Source organism: Budorcas taxicolor, chromosome 3 (genome assembly GCF_023091745.1).
Source record: "Budorcas taxicolor isolate Tak-1 chromosome 3, Takin1.1, whole genome shotgun sequence".
Classification (NCBI taxonomy): domain Eukaryota; kingdom Metazoa; phylum Chordata; class Mammalia; order Artiodactyla; family Bovidae; genus Budorcas; species Budorcas taxicolor.
The window spans coordinates 1,177,094-1,201,318 of NC_068912.1; the positions used below are offsets into that span (position 1 = coordinate 1,177,094).

General features: G+C 37.6%; 1 protein-coding gene across 6 annotated transcripts in view; it reads right to left on the reverse strand.

Moving 5' to 3' along the window:
* DCAF6 (DDB1 and CUL4 associated factor 6) overlaps positions 1-24,225 on the reverse strand; it is a 184,518-nt gene that overhangs the window by 122,045 nt on the left and 38,248 nt on the right. For all 6 annotated transcript variants that reach the window (XM_052636548.1, XM_052636547.1, XM_052636546.1 and 3 more), the window contains exons 2-3: positions 23,601-23,662; positions 6,634-6,726 (exon numbers count right to left, since the gene is read on the reverse strand). In XM_052636548.1, coding sequence (XP_052492508.1) covers positions 6,634-6,726; positions 23,601-23,662 — 155 coding nt within the window. The remainder of the gene's footprint in view (positions 1-6,633; positions 6,727-23,600; positions 23,663-24,225) is intronic.

Sequence of the window (24,225 nt, forward strand, 5' to 3'; positions counted from 1 at the left end):
CCTTCAGCAGACATTATTAACAATTTGATTTATCTCCATTCGACAGGTTTATTAGTGCTAATTGCTCAGTCATGCCCAACTCTTTGCGACCCCAGGGACTGCAGTCCACCAGGCTCCTCTGTCCATAAAATTTTCCAGGCAAGGATACTGAAATGGGTTGCCATTTCCTTCTCCAGGGGATCTTCCCAACCCAGGGATCAAACCTGGGTCTCCTGCACTGCAGGCAGATTCTCTACCGACTGAGCTACAAGGGAAGCCCAATGCATAGCTTCAAAAATAAAAGCAGGAATCTTGTTAAATATACTAATATGAGTTGGCAAATCACATATCACTCAAAAATGGAAAGAAATTTCTTTATTAATCAGAGTAACTATTAATTAGTAAAAACTGAAGTCCTTTCCACTGAACAAATCTGTTCTCTTTGAAAAAATCTCGTTTCAGATGTCCCACTCCAAATTTATACCGTCTCTAGTATTCCACACCTTAATAACATCCGTATCCACCCACACCTAGTTGATCACTATCCACCACAACTTGATCACCTAGTTTATCAAGTCCAAAACTAACATTTCTCACTCCTTAATCCACTATATAAGAAAGTGGAAATACTAACAAAGGTAATGCCAAAGAATGCTCAAACTACCTCACAATTGCACTCATCTCACATGTTAGCCAAGTAATGCTCAAAATTCTCCAAGCCACGCCTCAACAATACATGAACTGTGAACTTCCAGATGTTTAAGCTGGTTTTAGAAAAGGCAGAGGAACCAGAGATCAAATTGCCAACATCTGCTGATCATTGAAAAAGCAAGAAAGTTCCAGAATAACATCTATTTCTACTTTATTGACTATGCCAAAGCCTTTGACTGTGTGGATCACAATAAACTGTGGAAAATTCTGAAAGAGATGGGAATACCAGACCACCTGACCTGCCTCTTGAAAAACCTGTATGCAGGTCAGGAAGCAACAGTTAGAACTGGACATGGAACAACAGACTGGTTCCAAATAGGAAAAGAAGTACGTCAAGGCTATCGTCGTCACCCTGCTTATTTAACTTATACACAGAGTACATCACGAGGAACGCTGGACTGGATGAACCACAAGCTGGAATCAAGATTGCCGGGAGAAATATCAATAACCTCAGATATGCAGATGACACCACCCTTATAGAAGAAAGTGAAGAAGAACTAAAGAACCTCCTGATGAAAGTGAAAGAGGAGAGTGAAAAAATTGGCTTAAACCTCAACATTCAGAAAACGAAGATCATGGCATCTGATCCCATCACTTCATGGCAAATAGATGGAGAAGCAGTGGAAACAGTGGCAGATTTTATTTTTCTGGGCTCCAAAATCACTGCAGATGGTGACTGCAGCCATGAAATTAAAAGACGCTTACTCCTTGGGAGAAAAGTTATTAATAACCTAGCTGCTGCTGCTGCTGCTGCTAAGTTGCTTCAGTCGTGTCCGACTCTGTGCGACCCCAGAGACGGCAGCCCACCAGGCTTCCCTGTCCCTGGGATTCTCCAGGTAAGAACATTGGAGTGGGTTGCCATGTCCTTCTCCAAAGCATGAAAGCGAAAAGTGAAAGTGAAGCTGCTCAATCACACCTGACCCTCAGCGACGCCCTGGCCTGCAGCCTTCCAGGCTCCTCCGTCCATGGGATTTTCCAGGCAAGAGTACTGGAGTGGGGTGCCATTGCCTTCTCCGATTAATAACCTAGACAGCATATTAAAAAGCAGAGACATTACTTTGTCCACAAAGGTCTGTCTAGTCAAGGCTATGGTTTTTCCAGTAGTCATGTATGGATATGTGAGTTGGACTATAAAGAAAGCTGAGCACCGAAAAATTGATACTTTTGACATGTAGTGTTGGAGAAGACTCTTGAGAATCCCCTGGACTGCAAGGCGATCCAACCAGTCCATCCTAAAGGAAATCAGTCCTGAATGTGCATTAGAAGGCCTGATGTTGAAGCTGAAACTCCAATACTTTGGCCACCTGATGCAAACATACAACTCACTGGAAAAGATCCTGATACTAGAGAAGACTGAAGGCAGGAGGAGCAGGGGTGACAGGATGAGATGATTGGATGGCATCATCAACTCAATGTACATGATTTTCTGCAAACTCCAGGAGATGGTGAAGGACAAGGAAGCCTAGTATGCTGTAGTCCATGGCATCGCAGTGTCGGACAGGACTTAGTGTCTGAACTGAACTTCCCTGATTAACAGATAATTGTTGGATGAATTGTATTTATGTATATACAGTTAGTAATTTTACCAAAGGATGGAATTTGTTTTTAATGTGGAAATGGGTCAGTGCAATCAATAGAGAGGCATGCTACTGGAGGTAGCATGCTTACTGGAGGTAAACAGCAATAAGTGTCAATTTAAGAAAAAATAGATGCACAGGTGCAAACATTTATACATTTTAAAAACTGGAAATATTTTCCTATGTATACTTTCCTTGGATTAATGGTAAACACCATTCTGAAAATGGATTTCCATTCTTGGATTTCAGAAAACACCTAAAACTAATGGCCAACAGAGATGGAAGTTGGCAGAGTAACAATACGAAATGAATATAACATATTGTAAAATATAACCAGCAACAAATGTGAAAGTGAACTAGCCATAACTTCTATCACTTTGCTAATAATCAGGTTACTGTCACTAATCTAGCTGGCCAAGCAGGTATCGCTTTCTTCGTGCATCATGTTATAGACAACACTTCTAAAACTTCAAGCTTGGTCCAGGAGTGTCCAGATAGAAAATGTTAGCTCTTCAATCTCTTAGTAAAAATCACCCCTCCCCGAATTCACCCCTACTCCTGTCTAAGGCATTGAATACAGAAACTTCTTGCCTTCTTTTACTCATACCTATTGAGCACCTACTATGTAACAGGTAATTTACTAAAAGTTAAAGAAACTAAAATGAAATTGTCATTGTCCCAAATAAGTTAGAATCTAGTAGTGAGCAACATGCAAACACAAACACAGTAATCACTGCTGCTGCTGCGTCGCTTTAGTCATGTGCGACTCTGTGCGACCCCATCGACAGCAGCCCACCAGGTTCCCCCAGCCCTGGGAATCTCCAGGCAAGAAAACTGGAGTGGGTTGCCATTTCCTTCTCCAATGCATGAAAGGAAAAGTGAAAGTGAAGTCGCTCAGTCATGTCTGACTCTTAGCAACGCCATGGACTACAGCCTACCAGGCTCCTCCGTCCATGGGATTTTCCAGGCGAGAGTACCAGAGTGGGTTGCCATTACCTTCTCCACATAGTAATTGAGTTATCCATAAAATACAAGAACATGGGGAAGGAATGCCTACATTCACCTAGAGGAAATTAGATATTATTACAGATTATTTCAGATGAAGATGAAGATCCAATACTTTGGCCACCTGATGCAAAGAACTGACTCACTGGGAAAGACCCTGATGCTGGGAAAGACTGAGGGCAGGAGGAGAAGGGGGGACAGAGGATGAGATGGTTGGATGGCATCACCAACTCAACAGACATGAGTTTGAGCAGGCTCCGGGAGTTGGTGATATACAGGGAAGCCTGGCATGCTGCAGTGCACGGGGTCTCAAAAGAGTTGGACACAACTGAGCAACTGAACTGAACAGATAAGAGCTGAGGATCAAAGGATGAAATTAAACTTGCCAAGTAGGTAGGAGGTGCATGGGAAAGAACACACCACTAACCGAGAAAAGAAGAAAAGCACAGAAGAAACAAATAACATTTTATGCTCTAAGAACCAAAGGTAGCTGGATGAAGCCAAAACAAACATTTGCATATATTCAGGATTTCTTTAACAGAGGATGCTCCAAGGCTACCAGAGGACTAACTTCCTTCTGTTTCATCTACACCATGAGAAGGACTTTTGGGAGTCCTCATGGTATAGTCAGTCCCAGAATATTGTATAAAGTCTCTTATAGGAATCCATACATGATTGGGATCCTGAGCTTTGTTTCTATTTACCTTGACCTTCAAGGCCACCAAAACTGAAGTTTAGATATAAGACTGACAAATGTCTTCAGGGCAAAAGCTATCATGCTCACTTCTCTGGATTCACCGTTTTCCCTTCCTTTTGTATAATTTTATATATTTACTTTGGCTGTGCTGGGTCTTCGTTCCTGGGTGGGCTTTTCTCTAGTTGTGGAGCACAAGGACTACTGTCTAGTTGCAACGCACAGGCTTCTCACTGTGGTGGCCTCTCTTCTTGTGGAGCACAGGCTCTGGCGTGTGTGGGCTCAGTGCTGCCACTCCCAGGCTCAAGAGTTGTGGTTCAAGGGCTTAGTTGCTCCACAGCACATGGAATCCTCCCAGATCAGGGACTGAACTCATGTCTCCTGCACTGGCAGGTGGATTCTTTACCACTGAGCCACTAGGGAAGACTTCCCTTCTATTTTAGACTGACAATTCTTTACTATCAAAATAGTCTTTTGTTACTTTTAGTATAATTTTTTAATCAAGTATTTCTGAGTTCATTTCAGTAGGAGAATTGGTCCAAAGAAACTAGCCTGTAACTTTAAGGGGGAAAGCTTTTATATATATATAATACATATAGCTTTTATATATATCATATATATATATTTGAGATCTATGATATATATAATTAAGATATGATGCCATTAATAAGGAACACTTAAATCTATTTTTTTAAAGTTTTAAAAATTTTATATGCCATAAATTAATTTTCCCATCAACTCACAGGATCTAAAAATAGAGTGGGACTATAAGAACAGGTAATATCTGACTCAAGATCAAAAAACTTTACTTTCCTATGTAATGAATTACCAGTGCTTCAAAACAATAAATATATATGACAGCAAATTTTGACCTATTAAAACCATTCTAAGAAAACTATAGTTTTTTTATACTTAAAATCTATTAAAGTATTATCTGTTAGTCATTTCTCAAATTAAAAAGAGTAATCACTTTAAAGGGAAAATAAAATCTTAAAAATTACTCCAATAGGTATATTCACAAAATAATTGAAAGCAGGGGCTTGGAGAGAGATTTGTACTGTTATGCTCATAGCAGCATTATTCACAATAGCCAAAAAGGTGGAAATAACCCAAGTGTCCACTGGCAGATGAAAGCATAAGCAAAATATGATATATACATACAATGTCAGCTTTAAAAAGAAAAGAAATCCTGACACATGAATGAACCTTAAGGACCTTATTCTAAGTAAAATAAGCCAGTCATATAAGGACAAATACTGTATACAAACACTTATATGAGCTACCTGGAATAGACAAATTCAAGGAGATAGAAAACAGAATAATGGTTGCCATGCGCTGGAGAAGGGAAGAATGGAGCGTTACTGCTTAATGAGCAGGGTCAGCTTTGCAAGACTGGAGTTTTGTGGCTCAATGATGGTGATGATATCACAACAATATGAATCAACTTAATGCTGGTGCACTGAACTCTAGAAAATGGTTAACAAGCTGAATTTTATGTAATGTGTATTTTCACAATTTTTATTTTAAAAAGTAAAGCTCTATATTAAAAAAATTATTCCATTGGTATCTAGATATTTAAATTCTATAAACATTAAACTTCTGATGTGTGCTGCATGCTGTCACTTCACTTGTGTCTGACTCTGTGCGACCCCATGGACTGTGGCCCACCAGGCTCCTCTGTCAATGCTCCAGGCAGGAATACTAGAGTGGGTAGCCATTCCCTTCTCCAGAGGATCTTCCTGCCCTAGGAACTGAACCTGGGTCTCCCTCATTGCAGGCAGATTCTTTATCTGAGTCACCAGGGAAGGCCCAATTTCTGATTGTGATAATCCTAAAGTATTCCACATATACATTATTCTAGGAAGTTTTCTCTGTTGTAAGAAAAAGGTTCTTTGAGTAATTGCAAACTAAGACAATCAGGATTTGGAAACAACAACTTTCCCTCTGCTAAGTCAGGACAGATAAGTAAAGCTATCTCTCCTTTAATGAAGAAGAGCCTCAATATAAACCTCTTTTTAGGCTGTAGAACCACAAACATTTATTTAATTATCTAAACTATTTAAATGCAGAAATTTTTTTTTAAATGAACCATTTATTCTGTAAGATTGCTAATATTAAAACTTTAGTCTGATAATCTACAATGTCCTCATTCACATGAAAGTATATGTATACCTACTTACTTATATAAAGTCAGAAAAAGAGCCAATAAAAATTAGAACATAATCCTAATTAAAACTCAGTATGATATCCCAGTTTACTGAATTGGATGTTATGAGCATTTTATTAGAACCTACCCACTGTGTGTAAACTGATAAAATTCAGTTTCTTAAAATGCTTGGCTAATTCTGTGATTATAAGATTAGATTCTGTGAGCATAAAAGAAAAAAAAATCACAGTTTTCCCCACAAAGAACGGTTTATTGAGATATCATTTTTTGCAATTTTATCCCCATGAATAAATGAAGCATATTTAAATTTTCTAGAGTTGAATAAAATCTAATGTTTTCCTAAAGAAATTAAGTAACTGCATGCAATAACTTCCAAATTATATAATAAACTTTAGCAAAATAACAACATTCTTTGCAAATGCCCACTTTATGATTATGCACTATTTGATTTCTAGCTTCTTTTTTCTCATTAAGTTGTAGATTTTTAAAAACCACTTTACCTTTCTGCTGTAAGGATTACTAATTACTAGCTTGGTGTCATCTGAGCCAGATAAAATATATTCTCCAGTCTCATTCCAACAGATTGTATTAACCTAAGAAGAAAGCAAAAGAAGAAATTTAAGCAGACTTAAAGTAATAATAAGTATGCCATCTTCAATTAACTGATGGTTCAGAATTTTATATCACTAGACAGCATATTCAAAAGCAGAGACATTACTTTGCCAACAAAGGTCCATCTAGTCAAGGCTATGGTTTTTCCAATGGTCATGTATGGATGTGAAAGTTGGACTGTGAAGAAAGCTGAGCGCCAAAGAATTGATGCTTTGGAACTGTGGTGTTGGAGAAGACTCTTGCGAGTCCCTTGGACTGCAAGGAGATCCAACCAGTACAATCTAAAGGAGATCAGTCCTGGGTGTTCTTTGGAAGGAATGATGCTGAAGCTGAAACTCCAGTACCTTGGCCACCTCATGCAAAGAGTTGACTCACTGGAAAAGACCCTGACTCTGGGAGGGATTGGGGGCAGGAGGAGAAGGGGACAACAGAGGATGAGATGGCTGGATGGTATCACCAACTCGATTGATATGAGTTTGGGTGAATTCCGGGAGTTGGTGATGGACGGGGAGGCCTGGCGTGCTGCAATTCATGGGGTCGCAAAGAGTCGGACACGACTGAGCGACTGAACTGAACTGAATGAGATTACATCTATGGTAAATAATATACCAGTTTACTTAGTGAAAATATATACTGAGTACCATTTAGCAAACACAATGCTCCATTAATTTATAAAGACTCATAAATTAAGTATGAGTCTTTCTTAAGTTCTATTTAAATTTATTTTAAATAGTCCATTTTATATACAGGGATATAAAACCAAGTCACCTAAAAAGGAATTAGAAAAACTCACTAAAGAGCTTTAGCAATTAAGGCTGTGTGGTACTGTCATGATCACAAACATATATATAAATCAATGGCATAGAACTGAGTCCAAAAATAACCCATATATTTATGGTTCAGATAATTCTTCACAAGGGGGCTAACTAAGACAATTGAATGGAGAAAGAATAATCTTTTCAACAAATGGTGCAGTAACCACTAGATATACACAAGGAAAAGAACAAATCTGGATCCCTACTTCACATCATATGTGTGTTAGTTGCTCAGTCATGCCCGACTCTTTGTGACCCCATGGACTGCAATCCACCAGGTTCCTCTGTCCATGAGATTTTCCAGGCAAGGATACTGGAGTGGGTTGCCATTTCCTTCTCCAGGGGATCTTCCCAACCCAGGGATCGAACCCAGGTCTCCTGCACTGCAGGCAAATTCTTTACCGACTGAGCTACAAGGGAAGCCCTAAGTAACTAAAAATGATCAAAGATTTAAATGTAAGAACCAAAACTTTAAAACTCTTAGAAGGAAACAGATCTCAATCTTCATGAAAACTAGAACCACAATAACCACTTCACATTCATTACGATGGCTATAGTAATTTAAGAAAAAACACAGCATATAAGAAGAAAATGCTAAGAAATTGGAACTCTGATACATTTCTGGTAGGGATGCATTACAGTACAACTATTTGGAAAGCAGTTTGGAAGTATGTCAAAAACTGAAACAGTTACCCTGAAGTAAAGTTGCTCAGTCGTGTCCGACTCTTTGTGACCTCATGGACTGTGGCCTACCAGGCTCCTCAGTCCATGGGATTTTCCAGGCAAGAGTACTGGAGTGGGTTGCCATTTCCTTCTCCAGAGGATCTTCCCAACCCAGGGACTGAACCCGGGTCTCCCGCACTGCAGGCAGACGCTTTACCGCCTGAGCCACCAGAGAAGCCCTTAGCTGAAATAGTAACCCTGTGAGCCAGCAATTCTACAACAAAATGTAGAGTTTTCAGAGAACTGAAAACATACCACATAAAATCTTGTACACAAAAGTTCATAGCTGCATTACTGACAACAGGCAGAAAGGGAAGGGAAGTAATTCAAATGTCTACCAACTCATACTGAGTGAAGTAAGTCAGACAGAGAAGGAGAAATATCTTATGATATCCCTTATATGTGGAATCTAAAAAGAAATGATACAAATGAACTTACAAAACAGAGATTCACAGACTTAGAAAATAAACTTGTGGTTGCCAGGAGGAAGGGAGTTTCACAAGGTCATGTACAGGTTGCTATACTCAAAATGTATAACCAACAAGAACCTTCTGTATAGCACATGGAAGTCTATTCAATGTTATGTGCCAGCCTGGATAGGACGGGAGTATGGGGGTGAACGGATACACGTGTATGTATGGCTGAGTCCCTCTGTTATTCAACTGAAACTACCACAACATTGTTAATCAACTATAACCCAATGCAAATAAAAAGTTTTGAAGTTTAGGGAAAAAAGATATTTTCCCCTCTGCCAAAAAAGTGACTAATTCATTTCTTCATAATAAAATATCCATACAATGAAGTATTATTCAGGCATAAAAAGAAATAATAATACATGGTGCAACATGGATGAACCTTAAAACTATTACAGTAAGCAAAAGAAGCCAGTCTGAAAGGCTACATATTATATGGTTCATTTACATTAAAATTACAAAATAAGCTTATCTAGAGAGACCAGAAAGCAGATGTAGTGACTGCCAAGAGCTGGCAGAGGGGGAATGGGTGTGACTGATAACTGGTATGGGCTTTCTCTTTTGGATGGTGAAAATATACTGGAATTAGGTAGTGGTGACTGGTATACAACTTTATGAATATAGTAAAAAAGCAATGAACCAAACACTTAAAACAGATGAATTTTTATGAAATGTGAACTGTATCTAAGTAGTTTCAAAAACCTACTGACTTCCACTTTTTAGTCAAGATGGAATAAGAAGAACCAGATTTACTATCACATCTGAACCACCAAAAAACAGCAGAATATACATTCTTTTTAAGTACACATGATATATTTACCAATACAGAAAACATTTACTTAGGGGACATAAAATAAGTCTCAATATATTTAAAAGACTTCAAGTTCCACATAAATATGCTCTGTGTCTGAAACAGAATTAAATTAGAAATCACTAACACAAAGAAATATTTGAAAACTATAAAATAACAGATGGTCAAAAAAGAAATCACAGAATTACAAAATATTTTTAACTTGTTTTTTCCTTTTATTAAAGCAAAATATATCTTGATTTATGCACTGCAGGTAACACCGTGCTTAAAAACAAATTTATAGCACAAAACACCTATATTAGAAAGATAAAGGTACCATAACAATGACTTTCGCTTCCACTCTAAAAGCTATAACAAGGAGACCAATGAAATCAAAAGTCAAAAGACAGCTGGAAATAATGAATGTAAGAGCAGAAATCAATGAAAAAGAAAACAGGAAAACACAGAAAACTGATAAAACCAGAAACTGGTGCTTTGAAAAAACAAATAAAATTAATGCACCTCTACTCAGATTAATCAAGAAAAAGAAGGGGTGGAGGAACTTATTATCAATATCAAAAATGAGAGCAGTTAACACATAACATCATTATGACTACTTGAGCATGTAATATAATACTGTGAACAACTTTATACAATAAATTCAATGATAGAGAGAGCTAACAAAAGCCTTGAAATATAAATACTAAACAAAATTTACTCAATACGTTTTCCATTTTTCTTAAACTGTAGTTAGAATTTTCACCAAAGAAAACTCCAGGCCCAGACTGCTCTACTGGTGAAATCTGCTGAATATTTATTTCAAATAATGAAAATTTTGTACCAACTCTTTCAGAAAATTAAAGAGAATAGTACACTTCCAAACTCACTGGCACAAGATGATGGATCGATATCCTTAATGTACACACAAAAATTCTAAAACAATTTTAGCAAACTGAATAAATCAGTGTAAGAAAACAGATAATACATCACGACTCAAGGAGATTTATTTCTGAAATGCAAAAACAGTTTGACACTCAAATCAATACAATCCATGATATTAACAAACAGAAACAGAAAATCATATGATCACTGCAATAAATGCAAAATAGACATTTGAAAAATAACCAAGTAACAGTTCACAATAAGAGCTCTCAGAAAAATTGAAAGGAACTTTCTTCAATCTGACAATGAATATTTATTAAAAAAAAAAATCATACTAAATAATGAAAGCCTGGATGCTTTCCCTCTACGATTAGAGTAAAAAAAGGAAGTTGGCTCTCTCACCACTTCTGTTCAACACTGTCTAGAATTTTAGAGTACAATAAGATAAGAAAAAGAAATAAAAGGAAATCAGACAGAAAAGAAGTAAAATGTCTCAGATGACATGACTGTTTATGTAGAATAATAAAGTTGGCTTAAAGCTCAACATTTGGAAAACAAAGACCATGGCATCTGGTCCCATCACTATATGGCAAATAGATGGAGATCCAACAGTGGAAACAGTGGCAGACTTTATTTTGGGGGGCTCCAAAATCACTGCAGATGGTGATTGCAGCCATGAAATTAAAAGACACTTACTCCTTGGGGGAAAAGTTATGACCAACCTAGACGGCATATTAAAAAGTAGAGACGTTACTTTGCCAACAAAGATCCATCTAGTCAAGGCTATGGTTTTTCCAGTAGTCATGTATGGATATGAGAGTTGGAGTATAAAGAAAGCTGGGCACTGAAGAATTGATGCTTTTGAACTATGGTGTTGGAGAAGACTCTTGAGAGTCCCTCGGACTGCAAGGAGATCCAACCAGTCCATCCTAAAGAAATCAGTCCTGAATATTCATTGGCAGGACTGATGTTGAAGCTGAAACTCCAGTACTCTGGCCACCTGATGCAAAGAGCTGACTCATTTGAAAAGACCCTGATGCTGGGAAAGATTGAAAGTGGGAGAAGGGGATGACAGAGGATGAGATGGTTGGATGGCATCACTGACTCAATGGACATGGGCTCCGGGAGTTGGTGATGGACAGGGACGCCTAGCCTGCTGCAGCCCATAGGGTCACAAAGAGTCGGACATGACTGAGCGACTGAACTGAGAGAATCATAAAAAAGGGGAATGGACTAACATTTAGGAAGTTTGATGGACACAGATGAACACAATACTCCCTTGGTAACCATGAGGATGAGTTCCAGGAGAACCTAACAAATATAAATCTGTGGATGTTCAAGTCCCTTACACAAAATGCAACATTTCAGTCAACCCTCAGTAGCCATAAACGAGAAACTTGCGGACATGGAGGGACGACCATATGTAAAAACAGACAACATGAGGGATTAAAACCACATTTTAGGGACCTGGCCTGGCAATCCAGTGATTAAGATTTTGCCTTCCAATGCAGGAGGCATGGGTTTGATCCCTGGTCGGGAAGCTAAGATTCTACATGCCTCACAGCCAAAACATCAAAATATAAAACAGAAGCAATATTATAACAAATTGAATAAAGATTTTTTTAAATGGTCTACATCAAAATAAAAAAAAACTTAAAAAAAAACACATTTTGATATCTACTTGTTGTTCAGTCAGTAAGTCATGTCCAACTCTTTGCAACCCCATGAACTGCAGCACACCAGGCTTCCCTGTCCTTCACTATCTCCCAGAGTTTGCTCAAACTCATATTCTTTGAGTTGGTGATGCCATTCAGCCATCTCAGCCTCTGTTACTCCCTTCTCCCCTTGCCTTCAATCTTTCCCAGCATCAGTCTTTCCCAACCAGTTGGCTCTTTGCATCAGGTGGCCAAAGTATTGGAGCTTCAGCTTCAGCATCAGTCCTTTCAATGAATATTCTGGGTTGATGTCCATTACAATTGACTGGTTTTAGGTCTCCGTGCTGTCCAAGGAACTCCCAAGTCTTCTCTAGCACCACAATTTGAAAGCACTCAGCATTCAATTCTTCAGCATTCAGCTTTCTTTAGGGTCCTACTCTCACATCCATGTATGACTACTGAAAAAACATAGCTTTGATTACACAGTCCTTTGCCAGCAAGGTGATGTCTCTGCTTTCTAATATAGTGTCTAGGTTTGGGATAGCTTTTCTTCCAAGGAGCAAGTGCCTTTTAATTTCATAGCTGCAGTCACCATCCGTAGTGACTTTGGAGCCCAAGAAAGTAGTCTCACTACTTCCTTTTTTTTCCCATCTATTTGCCATGAAGTGACAGGACTATTGAGCTTAAAGCCCACTTTTTCACTCTTCTTTCACCACCATCAACAGGCTCTTTATTCCTCTTTGCTTTCTGCCATTAGAGTGGCATCATCTGCATATCTGAGGTTGTTGGTATTTCTCCCGGCAATTTTGATTCCAGCTTGTGAGTCTGCCAACCCGACATTTTGCATGACGTACTCTGCGTATAAGTTGAGTAAGCAGGGTGACAATATACAGCCTTGATGTACTCCTTTCCCAATCTGGAACCAGTTCCTTATTCATGTCTGGTCCTAATTGTTGTTTCTTGTCCTGAATATAGGTTTCTCAGGAGGCAGATAAAGTGGTCTGATATTCTCATCTCTTTAAGAATTTTCCAGTTTGTTGTGATTCACATAGTCAAAGGCTTTAGTGCAGTCAATGAAACAAATGTAGATGTGTTTTGGAATTCCCTTGCTTCTTCTATGAGATCCAGTGGACTTTGGCAATTTGATCTCTGGTTCCTCTGCATTTTCTAAAACCAGGTTTTACATGTGGAAGTTCTCAGTTTATATACTACTCTTGAAGCCTAATTGAAGGATTTGAGCACTACCTTGCTAGTATGTGATCTGAGTGCAACTGTACAGTAGTTTGAACATTCTTTGGCATTGCCTTTCTTTGGGATTGGAATGAAAACTGATCTTTTCCAGTTCTGTGGCCATTGTTGAGTTTTCCAAGTTTGCTGGCATATTGAATGTAGCACTTTAACAGCATTATCTTTTAGGATTTTAAATAGCTCAGCTAGAAATCCATCATCTCCTCTAGCTTTGTTCGTAGTAATGCTTCCTAAGATGCACTTGACTTCACACTCCAGGATGTCTGCCTCTAGTATCTACTAGAATGCCTAAAATTTTTAAAACAATGAATGTATCAGGTTTGAAGGAAGAAAGCTACAACAGTGTAACAGTAGCAAACTTCAACATACCACATAAACAATGGATAAATCATACTGACAGAAAGTCAACAAGGAAACATTAGACTTGACATATTTAGACCAAATGAATCTAATACATATAGAGAGAATATTCGATCCAACGGCAACAGAACACCCTTCTTAAGTGCACATAGAACATTCTCCAAGATAAATCATATTACATCAAAGAACACATATTAGCAAATTTCAAAGAATAAATCATACCAAGTATCTTTTCTGACCACAGTGCTATGAAAATAGAAATCAATAGGAAGAAAACTGAAAATCTGACCAACATGTGGAAGTTAAATAACACATTCCTGGACAACCAAATCATTAAAGAAAAAAAAGAATCAAAAATATCTTGATACAAGTGAAAATAGAAATAAAACATATGGGATGCAGCAAAAGTAGTTCTAAGCAGGAAGTTCACAGCAATCATTGCCTACATTAGAAAAAAAAAGATCTCAAATAAACCACCTAAATTTACACACTGAACAACTAGAAAAGAAACACAAAGTCCAAAGTTGGCAGAAGGAAAGAGATGATAAATATCAGAGCAGAGAGGGCTGCTGTTTCCAGCGACCCCGTCCCCTCTGTGAGCCACTGTTGACCCATGCCTCCACAGGAGACCCTCCAACACTAGCAGAGGATGCTATAATATCCTTCATGGTATCCATGGCAACTGTACTTGTAACCGGAGGATTTATTTGAGCTTTGTCACAAAGAAGAGCCAACACCCTCATCTCACAGTAGAGTTCAGGCCAGAGATCTAGGGCTTCTTATACCATGGCCTCAACAGAACTGGATTTTACCGTCACGGTGCCTGTGAACATCAAAGCAACCTCAGCCTGGCGAGCCTCAGTTTTCAGCCACAAGCTTCATTGGAACAAGCCGATTCCTTTCCAAGAAAATCAACCTTGGAACTCAACTTTCCATCCTTTCCTACAAAATCCACCACTTCCCACGGAAACTGAGTCATCTGGTGACTCTCCCTTCTTCCAATATCTCCTTCACCATCAAAACTTTCCACAGTCTGGGCCATCCTGATTTCCAACGGTACAATAAGAGTCTTCGGATTGGCCTTTCAACACCACCCTCACCTAAATCAATCATTAAGGTTTTCCTGGAATCCTAAGTACGATTTCTTATCTTTCTTACCTTTTACTGAAAGGGAATCACAAATAGGCTAAACAGAATTTTGAGGATATAGCCTAACTGTGTAATGAGTTTCCAAGCTAAAACTTGCACACACTAGTTGAAATTAAGTGAAAGCTAAAGTCACTTAGTCATGTCCAACTCTCTGTAACTTCAAGGACTACAAGTCCATGGAATTCTCCAGGACAGAATACTGGAGTGGGTATTCCTTTCTCTAGGGGATCTTCCCAACCCAGCGATCAAACCCAGGTCTCCTGCATTGCAGGCAGATTCTTTACCAGCTGAGCCACCAGGGAAGTCCAGGAATACTGGAGTGAGTAGCCTATCCCGTCTCCAAGGGATTTTCCTGACCCAGGAATTAAACGGGGGTGTTCTACATTGCAGGTGGATTCTTTACCAACTGAGCTACAGGGAAGCCCTAACTGAATATTACAATGTAAAAAATACTTTCTTTGTCTCAGAAAAAAATAGTATTTTTCCAAACAGCTACATATTTATGTATTTTTCTATTCAATGTGGGAATTATTAAAGATAGTGATTTTTACCTACAAATTTCTCATGTTTCAGTGGTTTCAGTTGTAATGTCTTCTTTCATCTATATCTTTATAATCTTGTTAAGTCTAGCACAAAGTTTGTCAATTTTGCTAATCTTTTCAAAAAACCAACCATTAGTTTCACTAATCTTTTATTTTTCTATTCTCTATTTTATTCATTTCTTCTCTGATCTTTTTTTTTAACCACAAATTATCTAAAGTTTTTATTTTAGCCTAAAATGGGCTGTGCTAAGTCACTTCAGTCGTGTCTGACTCTATGGACCACAGCCCACCAGGTTCCTTCATGGTAGTCTCCAGGCAAGAACACTGGAGCAGGTTGCCATGCCCTCCTCCAGGGGATCTTGCTGACCCAGGAATTGAACCTCTCTGAGGTTTCCTGCAAAGGTAGGCCTGCTCTTACCTACAAATTACCCTGGGATTCCCAGGTTGTGCAAGTGGTAAAGAGACAATGCAGGAAACCTCAAAGAAACAGGTTCAAAAAAAAGATAAGAGCAGAAATGAACAAAATTAAAAAATCAGAGCAGAAATGAATAAAATAGAGAACAGGAAAATAATAGAAAAAGATCAGTGAAACTAAGAGTTGGTTTTTTGAAAAGATTAACAAAATTGACAAACTTTGTGTTAGACTTAACAAGATTATAAAATATAGATGAAAGAAAAGACGTTACAGCCAAAACCACTGAAACATATAAGATACTAATATGAAAATTATACAGCAACTAATTACATAATCATCAATAAATTCAGAGGAACACATATCTGACCAAGACTGAATCATGAGAAGAGAAATCTGAAAAGACAAACAATGAGTAAAGAGATTAAATTAAAAACTTCCCAACAACAACAGAAAAGCCTTTGGCCAGATAGCATCACAGGCTTTAAATGTTTTCCACACGTTTAAAGAAGAATTAATAGCAATCCTTCTCAAACTCTTCCAAAAAACTGAAAAGAAGAGAACACTCCCAAATTCATTTTCTGAGGTAAGCCTCAGAAAGGTTACCCTCACATCAAGGCCAGATAAGGATACTACAAGAAAACCACAAGCCAACATTTCTGATGAATACATAGGCAAAAATTCTCAACAAAATACTAGCAAATCAAATTCAAAAGCACATTAAAAGTATCATACACCATAATCATGTGGGACTTATCACCTGGATGCAAGGATGATTCAATATAAAGAAATCAATAATTGTAATACACCTCATTACTGGAATGAAAGGTAAAAATCATATGATTGTCTCAAAAGATGCAGAAAAAGCATCTAATTCAACATCTTTCAAGATAAAAATTCTTAGCAAACTAGGTATAGAAGGAATATACCTCAACATAATAAAGGCCATACATGACAAGTCCACAGGTAACATCATACTCAATGGTGAAGTTGAAGAAAGCTTTTCCTCTACAACCAAGAGCAAGACAAGGAAGTTCAGTTTTCATCACTTTTATTCAACACAGTACAGGAAGTTCAGTCAGAGTAATAATTGGACAGGAAAAGGAAATAGAAGGCATCTAAACTGGAAATGAAAAGTAAAATTCTCTCCAATTGAAGTTGACCTCATCTTATATACAGAATATTCTGAAGACTCCACCAAAAATTTGTCAGTGCTAACAAGTGAATTGAGTAGCTTTAAGATATAACATAAACAAAGAACAGTTTCATTTCTATACAATAAAACAATGAACTATCTGAAAAAGAAACAAAGAAAATGGCCCATTAGCATCAAAAACATCAAAATATATTTAGGAATAAATTTAATCAGGGAGCTGAAAGATCTATCTGGTATTTATATGACACAAAGATGAGAAATACTGATGGCACAAACAAACGGAAAGACAGGTTTCCTCATGTATGAGAATAGTTAATATTATACCATACTGCCAAACAGCCATATTCATGGCAATCCCCATCAAAACGCCAAAGGCATTTTTTCACAGAAATAGAATTCTAAGAAATCCAAAATTTGTATGGAATCACCAAAGACTCCAAATAGCCAAAGCAATCTTAAAAAATTAAAATAAGGCTGAAGGCATCAAATGTCTTGATCTCAGACTATATTACAAAATTGTTTAATCAAAACATTATGGTATTGTCTTACGAACAGACACATAGACCAATGAAACAGAAGAGCCCAGAAAATAACCCATGCATATACAGTAAATTAATTTACAACAAAGGAGCAAAGACTACCCAATGGGGAAAGAACAGTCTCTTCACTAAATGGTGCTGGAAAAACTGGATGTTCACATGCCAAAGAAAATTACCATGAAATGGATTAAGGACTTATGTTTAAGATCTGAAGGCAATAAAATTCCTAGGGGGGAAATGTGAAAAGCTCTTGACCTTGATCTTGGCAAAGGTATTTTTGGACATGACAAAAACAAAAGCAAAAATCAACAATCAACAACTGATAACTGCATCACACTTAAAGCTCTGAATAGCAACAGAAGCAACCAACAACATTAAGAAGCAACTTACAGGAGAGGAGAAAAATATATGCAAACCTTCTATTTGATAAGGGATTAACATTAAAAATATATAAGGAGCTCATCTAACTAAATAGCAAAAAAAAAAAAAAAAAAAGTAATCCAATTAAAAAATGGGCAAAGGCCCTGAATAAACATTTTTCCAAAGAAAATATACAAATGGCCAAAAAGGTGTTCAGCACCACAAATCATCAGAAAAATGCAAATCAAAACCACAATAAGGGAGGTCCCTTGTGGTCCCATGGTTAGGACTTGGTGCTTTCAATGCTGTGCCATCAGTTCAACCCGGAAGATGTGCAAAATGGACCAAAAATAAATAAATAAATAGAGCACAATGAAATATTTTCTCACACTGTTTAGAATGAAGTGAAATGAAGTTGCTCAATCATGTCCGACTCTTTGCGACCCTGTGGACTGTAGCTTATCAGGCTCCTCTGTCCATGGGATTTTCCAGGCAAGAGTGCTGGAGTGGATTGCCATTGTTTAGAAGGACTATCACCAAAAATATGAGATAAGAAGTACTGATAAAGGCATGGAGAAAAGGGAACCCTTGTGCACCATTTGTGGTAAGGAAAACTGATACAGTCAACTACGGGAAACAGTATGGAGGTTCCCCAAAAACTTTTAACCAGAACTATCGTATAATCCAGCAATCCCACTCTCAGGTACATATCTGAAGGAAATGAAAATACTATCTTACAGCAGACATTATCCTCAATGGTGAAAAACTGAAAGCATTTCCCCTAACATCAGCAACAAGACAAGGGTGCCCACTCTCACCACTACTATTCAACATAGTTTTGTAAGGTTTGGCCACAGCAATCAGAGCAGAAAAAGAAATAAAAAGGATCCAGACTGGAAAAAAGTAAAATTCTCACTGTCTGCAGATGATATGATCCTCTACATAGAAAACCCTAAAGACTCCACCAGAAAATTACTAGAGCTAATCAATGAATATAGTTAAGTTGCAGGATATAAAATTAACACACAGAAATCCCATGCATTCCTATACACTAACAATGAGAAAACAGAAACAGAAATTAAGGAAACAATTCCATTCACCATTGCAAGAAAAGAATAAAATAATTAGGAATACATCTACGTAGAACAAAAGACCTATATATAGAAAACTATAAAACACTGGTGAAAGAGATCAAAGAGGACACTAATAGATGGAGAAATATACCATGTTCATGGATCAGAAGAATCGATATAGTGAAAATGAGTATACTACCCAAAGCAATCTATATTCAATGCAATCCCTATCAAGCTACCAACGGTATTTTTCACAGAACTAGAATAAATAATTTCACAATTTGTATAGAAATACGAAAAACCTCGAACAGCCAAAACAATCTTGAAACAGAAGAATGGACCTGGAGGAATCAACCTGCCTGACTTCAGTCTCTACTACAAAGCCACAGTCATCGAGATAGTATGGTACTGGCACAAAGACAGAAATATAGATCAATGGAACAAAACAGAAAGCCCAGATATAAATCCATGCACCTATGGACACCTTATCTTCAACAAAGGAGGCAAGAATATACAATGGAGAAAAGACAATCTCTTTAACAAATGACACTGGGAAAACTGGTCAACCACTTATAAAAGAATGAAACTAGAACACTTTCTAACACCATACCACCATACACAAAAATAAATTCAAAATGGATTAAAGATCTAAACATAAGACCAGAAACTATAAAACTCCCAGAGGAGAACATAGGCAAAACACTCTCTGACATGAATCACAGCAGAATCCTCTATGACCCACCTCCCAGAATACTGGAAATAAAAGCAAAAATAAACAAATCGGACCTAATTAAAATTAAAAGCTTTTGCACAACAAAGGAAACTATAAGCAAGGTGAAAAGACAGCCTTCAGAATGGGAGAAAATAATAGCAAATGAAGCAACTGACAAACAACTAATCTCAAAAATATACAAGCAGCTCCTGTAGCTCAAGTCCAGAAAAATAAACGACCCAATCAAAATATGGGCCAAAGAACTAAATAGACATTTCTCCAAAGAAGACATGCAAATGGTAACAAACACATGAAAAGATGCTCAACATCACTCATTATCAGAGAAATGCAAATCACAACCACAATGAGGTACCATCTCACGCAGGTCAGAATGGCTGCGATCCAAAAGTCTACAAGCAATAAACGCTAGAGAGGGTGCGGAGAAAAGGGAACCAACCCTCTTACACTGTTGGTGGGAATGCAAACTAGTACAGCCACTAAGGAGAACAGTGTGGAGGTTCCTTAAAAAACTGGAAATAGAACTGCCATTGACCCAGCAATCCCACTGCTGGAAACCAGAACTGAAACCAGAATTGGAAGAGACACGGCGTACCCCAGCGTTCATCGCAGCACTATTTACAATAGCCAGGACATGGAAGCAACCTATATGCCCATCGACAGATGAATGGATAAGAAAGCTGTGGTACATATACACAATGGAATATTACTCAGCTATTAAAGAGAATGCATTTGAATCAGTTCTAATGAGGTGGATGAAACTGGAGCCTATTATACAGAGTAAATCAGAAAGAAAATACAGAAAGTATTTTCTGTATAAATACAGAAAATCAGAAAGTTAACACAGAAGTAAATCAGAAAGAAAAACACCAATATAGGTGTTTGTCAATGGATTAATGCATAAAGAAAATATGATAAACATACATACACACACACAATGGAATATTAGCCATAAAAACGAAGGAAATCCTGACATTTGCAACACAAAAATGAACACTGAAGGCAAGATAGAGAATGACAAATACTTTGTAAGATCACTTATATGTGGACTCTAAAAATGTTCCACTAACAGAAACAGAGAAGACTGGTAGCAGAGGTTGGAAGATGGAGGAAATGAGATGTTCAGAAAAACATAAACTTCCAGTTATAAGATGAGTAAGTTCTGGAATCTAATCTACAGCATGTTGGTTACAGTTAACGTTACTGTGCTATATACTTGAAAGATACTGAGAGAGTATGTATTAAATGTTCTCACAATCATCACAACAACAAAATGCCAATTATGTGACATGATAAATGTGATGACTAAGCTTATTGCAGTAATCATTTTGAAATACATATACATATCAAATTATTCTATTTTACACATTAAATTTATATAATGATATATGTAAAGTATATCACAACAAAGGCGGGAAAAAAAGAGAGTAAAAGGATATCCATGAAACTAAAACAAGTGGTTATATGCTTCAGGGAGCAGAAAGAAATGGAGAAGACAGAAACAGAAGTGGAAGCCATATATACTTTATTTTTATACCATGAGAAGTTCAGTTCAGTTACTTAGTTGTGGCCGACTCTTTGCGAGCCCATGGACTGCAGCACGCCAGGCTTCCCTGTCCATCACCAACTCCCAGAGCTTGCTCAAACTCACGTCCATCAAGTCAGTGATGCCATCCAACTATCTCATCCTCTGTCATCTACTTCTCTTCCTGTCTTCAATCTTTCCCAGCATCGGGGTCTTTTCCAATGAGTCAGTTCTTCGCATCAGGTGGCCAAAGTATTGGGACTTCAGCATCAGTCCTTCAAGTGAATATTCAGGACTGATTTCCTTTAAGGTTGACTGACTGGATCTCTTTGCAGTCCAAGGGATTCACAAGAGTCTTCTCCAACACCACAGTTCAAAAGCATCAATTCTTCAGCACTAAGCTTTCTTTGTAAGTCCAACTCTCACATCCATGACTACTGGAAAAAACAAAGCTTTGACTAGATGGACCTTTGCTGGCAATGTTGTGTCTCTGCTTTTTAATTTACTATGCTGTCTAGGTCTGTCACAGCTCTTCTTCCAAGAAGCAAGTGTCTTTTAATTTTGTGGCTTTAGTCACTGTCCACAGTGATTCTGGAGACCAAGAAAATGAAATCTGACACTGTTTCCACTTTTTCTCCCATCAGTTTGCCATAAGCATATATGGCATTTTGATTCATTCCCCTTAAGAATGGTTTTAAGTTTTAAAATAAATAATACATTTCTAAGCTGTATTTATACATTATTCCACAATCAAAGACAGAAAAAAAAAATTGTAGCTTAGTAGTCACGGTGCACAAGCTTAGCTGCTCTGCAGCATGTAGGACCCTCCCGGATCAGGGATGGAACCCACGCTGCCTGCAATAGCAGGAGTATTCTTTACCACTTTACCACTGTGCCACCAGGGAAGCCCAACACAAAGGATACAGAAACAAGGTAAATGACATCACAAGGAAATAAACCACTATTTAGAATGAGGGCCAATGTTTAGGAAATTTGACTCAGTTTCTAAAACAAGCCAATGGCAGGGACAAAACAGGGAAAGACTCTTCTACATTAATAGGGATTAAGAGGTACAGCCATCAAAGTATGGATGTCACCTGGATCCTCTTTTGAACAAACAGCTATTAAAAAAATATATTTTTAAACAATGGGAAAATTTTTATTTTGGACTGTGTATTAGATGATATCAAAAATATACATACATTAAATTATATAATGCCATTTTGATTACATAGGAGAAATGTCCATTACTCTAGCACATGAGAATGAATGACCCATCAACAACCAGCAATGAAATGGAGATCCTGTTATGATAACTGTATAGCACCAATGGAACCAGAGTAGCAACAATTTTCATGGATTCAGATCTATAGAACATTAGCTAATAAATTTCAGGTGTCTGAAGCTGCTTAAAAAGAAAAAAAAGAAAGAAAAATGCCCATTATTGTTAGGTTACATATAAAAGTGAAATGCTATATCTGAGATTTGCTTTAAAACAATTCAGCAAGGAAAAAACATGAACTGGAAAATGTGCCAAAATCTTAACTGCTAAATCCAAGTGCTGAGTATATAAGAAGCAGGACTCAAGTTTTCGTAACAAAAATTTTTAAAGACTTTTATTTTTATCTTATCAATGTCAGGGTGCTATTAGACATGCGACTGGGAATGTTTAGTACAGAATTTTATACATAAATTGAGCTCTGGGAAGAAGTAGAAAATTAGAAGTTATGTGTTCTAGCCATGGGACTGAGCAGAATCACTTAGAAAAGTGGAAGGGTGGGAGGAGGCAAGATAGAGTGTTGGTGTATCTAACATTTGAAGGTGGAGAAGTAGAGAAGTCGGGGAAGAAGACGGAGAAGATGCAGGAAGTCACTGAGAGAGGAAGAAAACCAAGAGAGTGTGGTGTTACCAGAAACCAAGAGAAAAGCATTTCAAAAAAGAAAACGTATTCAATGAATGTCTAAAAGCTTCTGGAAAGTTTGGAACTTTCCTAGAAGTCCAGCGGTTGGTGGTCTGCCTTGCAATGAGGGAGATGTGGGTTCAACCCCTGGTGGGGAACTAAGATCCCATATGCCACAGAGCAGCAAGGCTCACGTGCTGCAACTAAGATCCAGTACAGCCCAATAACGAAATACTTAAAAAGTTTCTGAGAAGTGACTAATAGATCTGGAGACATGAAGACCACCAGTGACCCCTCACAAAAGCAGCACCAAAAGTGAAAGAGATGAAAGCCTTTTGATCATCCTTCTTCAAAAAAATCTCCCATATATTTTCCTAAATTCAAAATATGTTTTAATGTAAAACAATTCTCCCATTTTAATTACAGTTAGTCCAATCTCTTCTGGAAGCATTAGGGCATTTCCTCAAAAATCTGAATACTTAGTATTACAGTTCTCCACAGTTGAGAATTAACTATTACTTACACAGCCATCATGCACATTCAAGGTTGCTTCAAGTTTTAATCTTTGGATAAATTCTCTTCTTCCTGTTTAAAAAGAAAGAACTAAATAAATCAAACAATTTAATGCTTAGAAAAGTGTAACACTGTTAAGAGCCCAGCAACTGACCTGAGGTAGATTCAAGCTCTAATTTTAACTCCTCCATTTATAGGCTGAGTGACACTGGGCAAATTTAACCCCTCCTTAGCCCTAGTTTCCTCATTAGAGTACCTGCCTACCTCATGTGGTTACTGTTAAGAATTAAGTGACTCAAGGAGAGAAAGGGCTTGGCACATTATCTGGAACCACAATAAACACTCAAATGTTCCCTTCATTCATTCATTCACCAAATATATTACCTGCTTACTGCATTTCGGGTGGTGTTATAGGAGCTAGGGATACAACAGTAAAATAAAAAAGATCCCTGACTCTAGTTAGCTTAACAAAAGACAATATACAATATGTGACAATACACAAAATGGTATAAAGAAGACTGGAGGGGGGTAATAGAGTTTTCAATTTTAAAGTGGGTGGCAAACAGTGTTTTATAAGATGCCACCTATTTTTAAACACATCTCAATTTCAGAAATGCTAAAATACTTAAAACTTC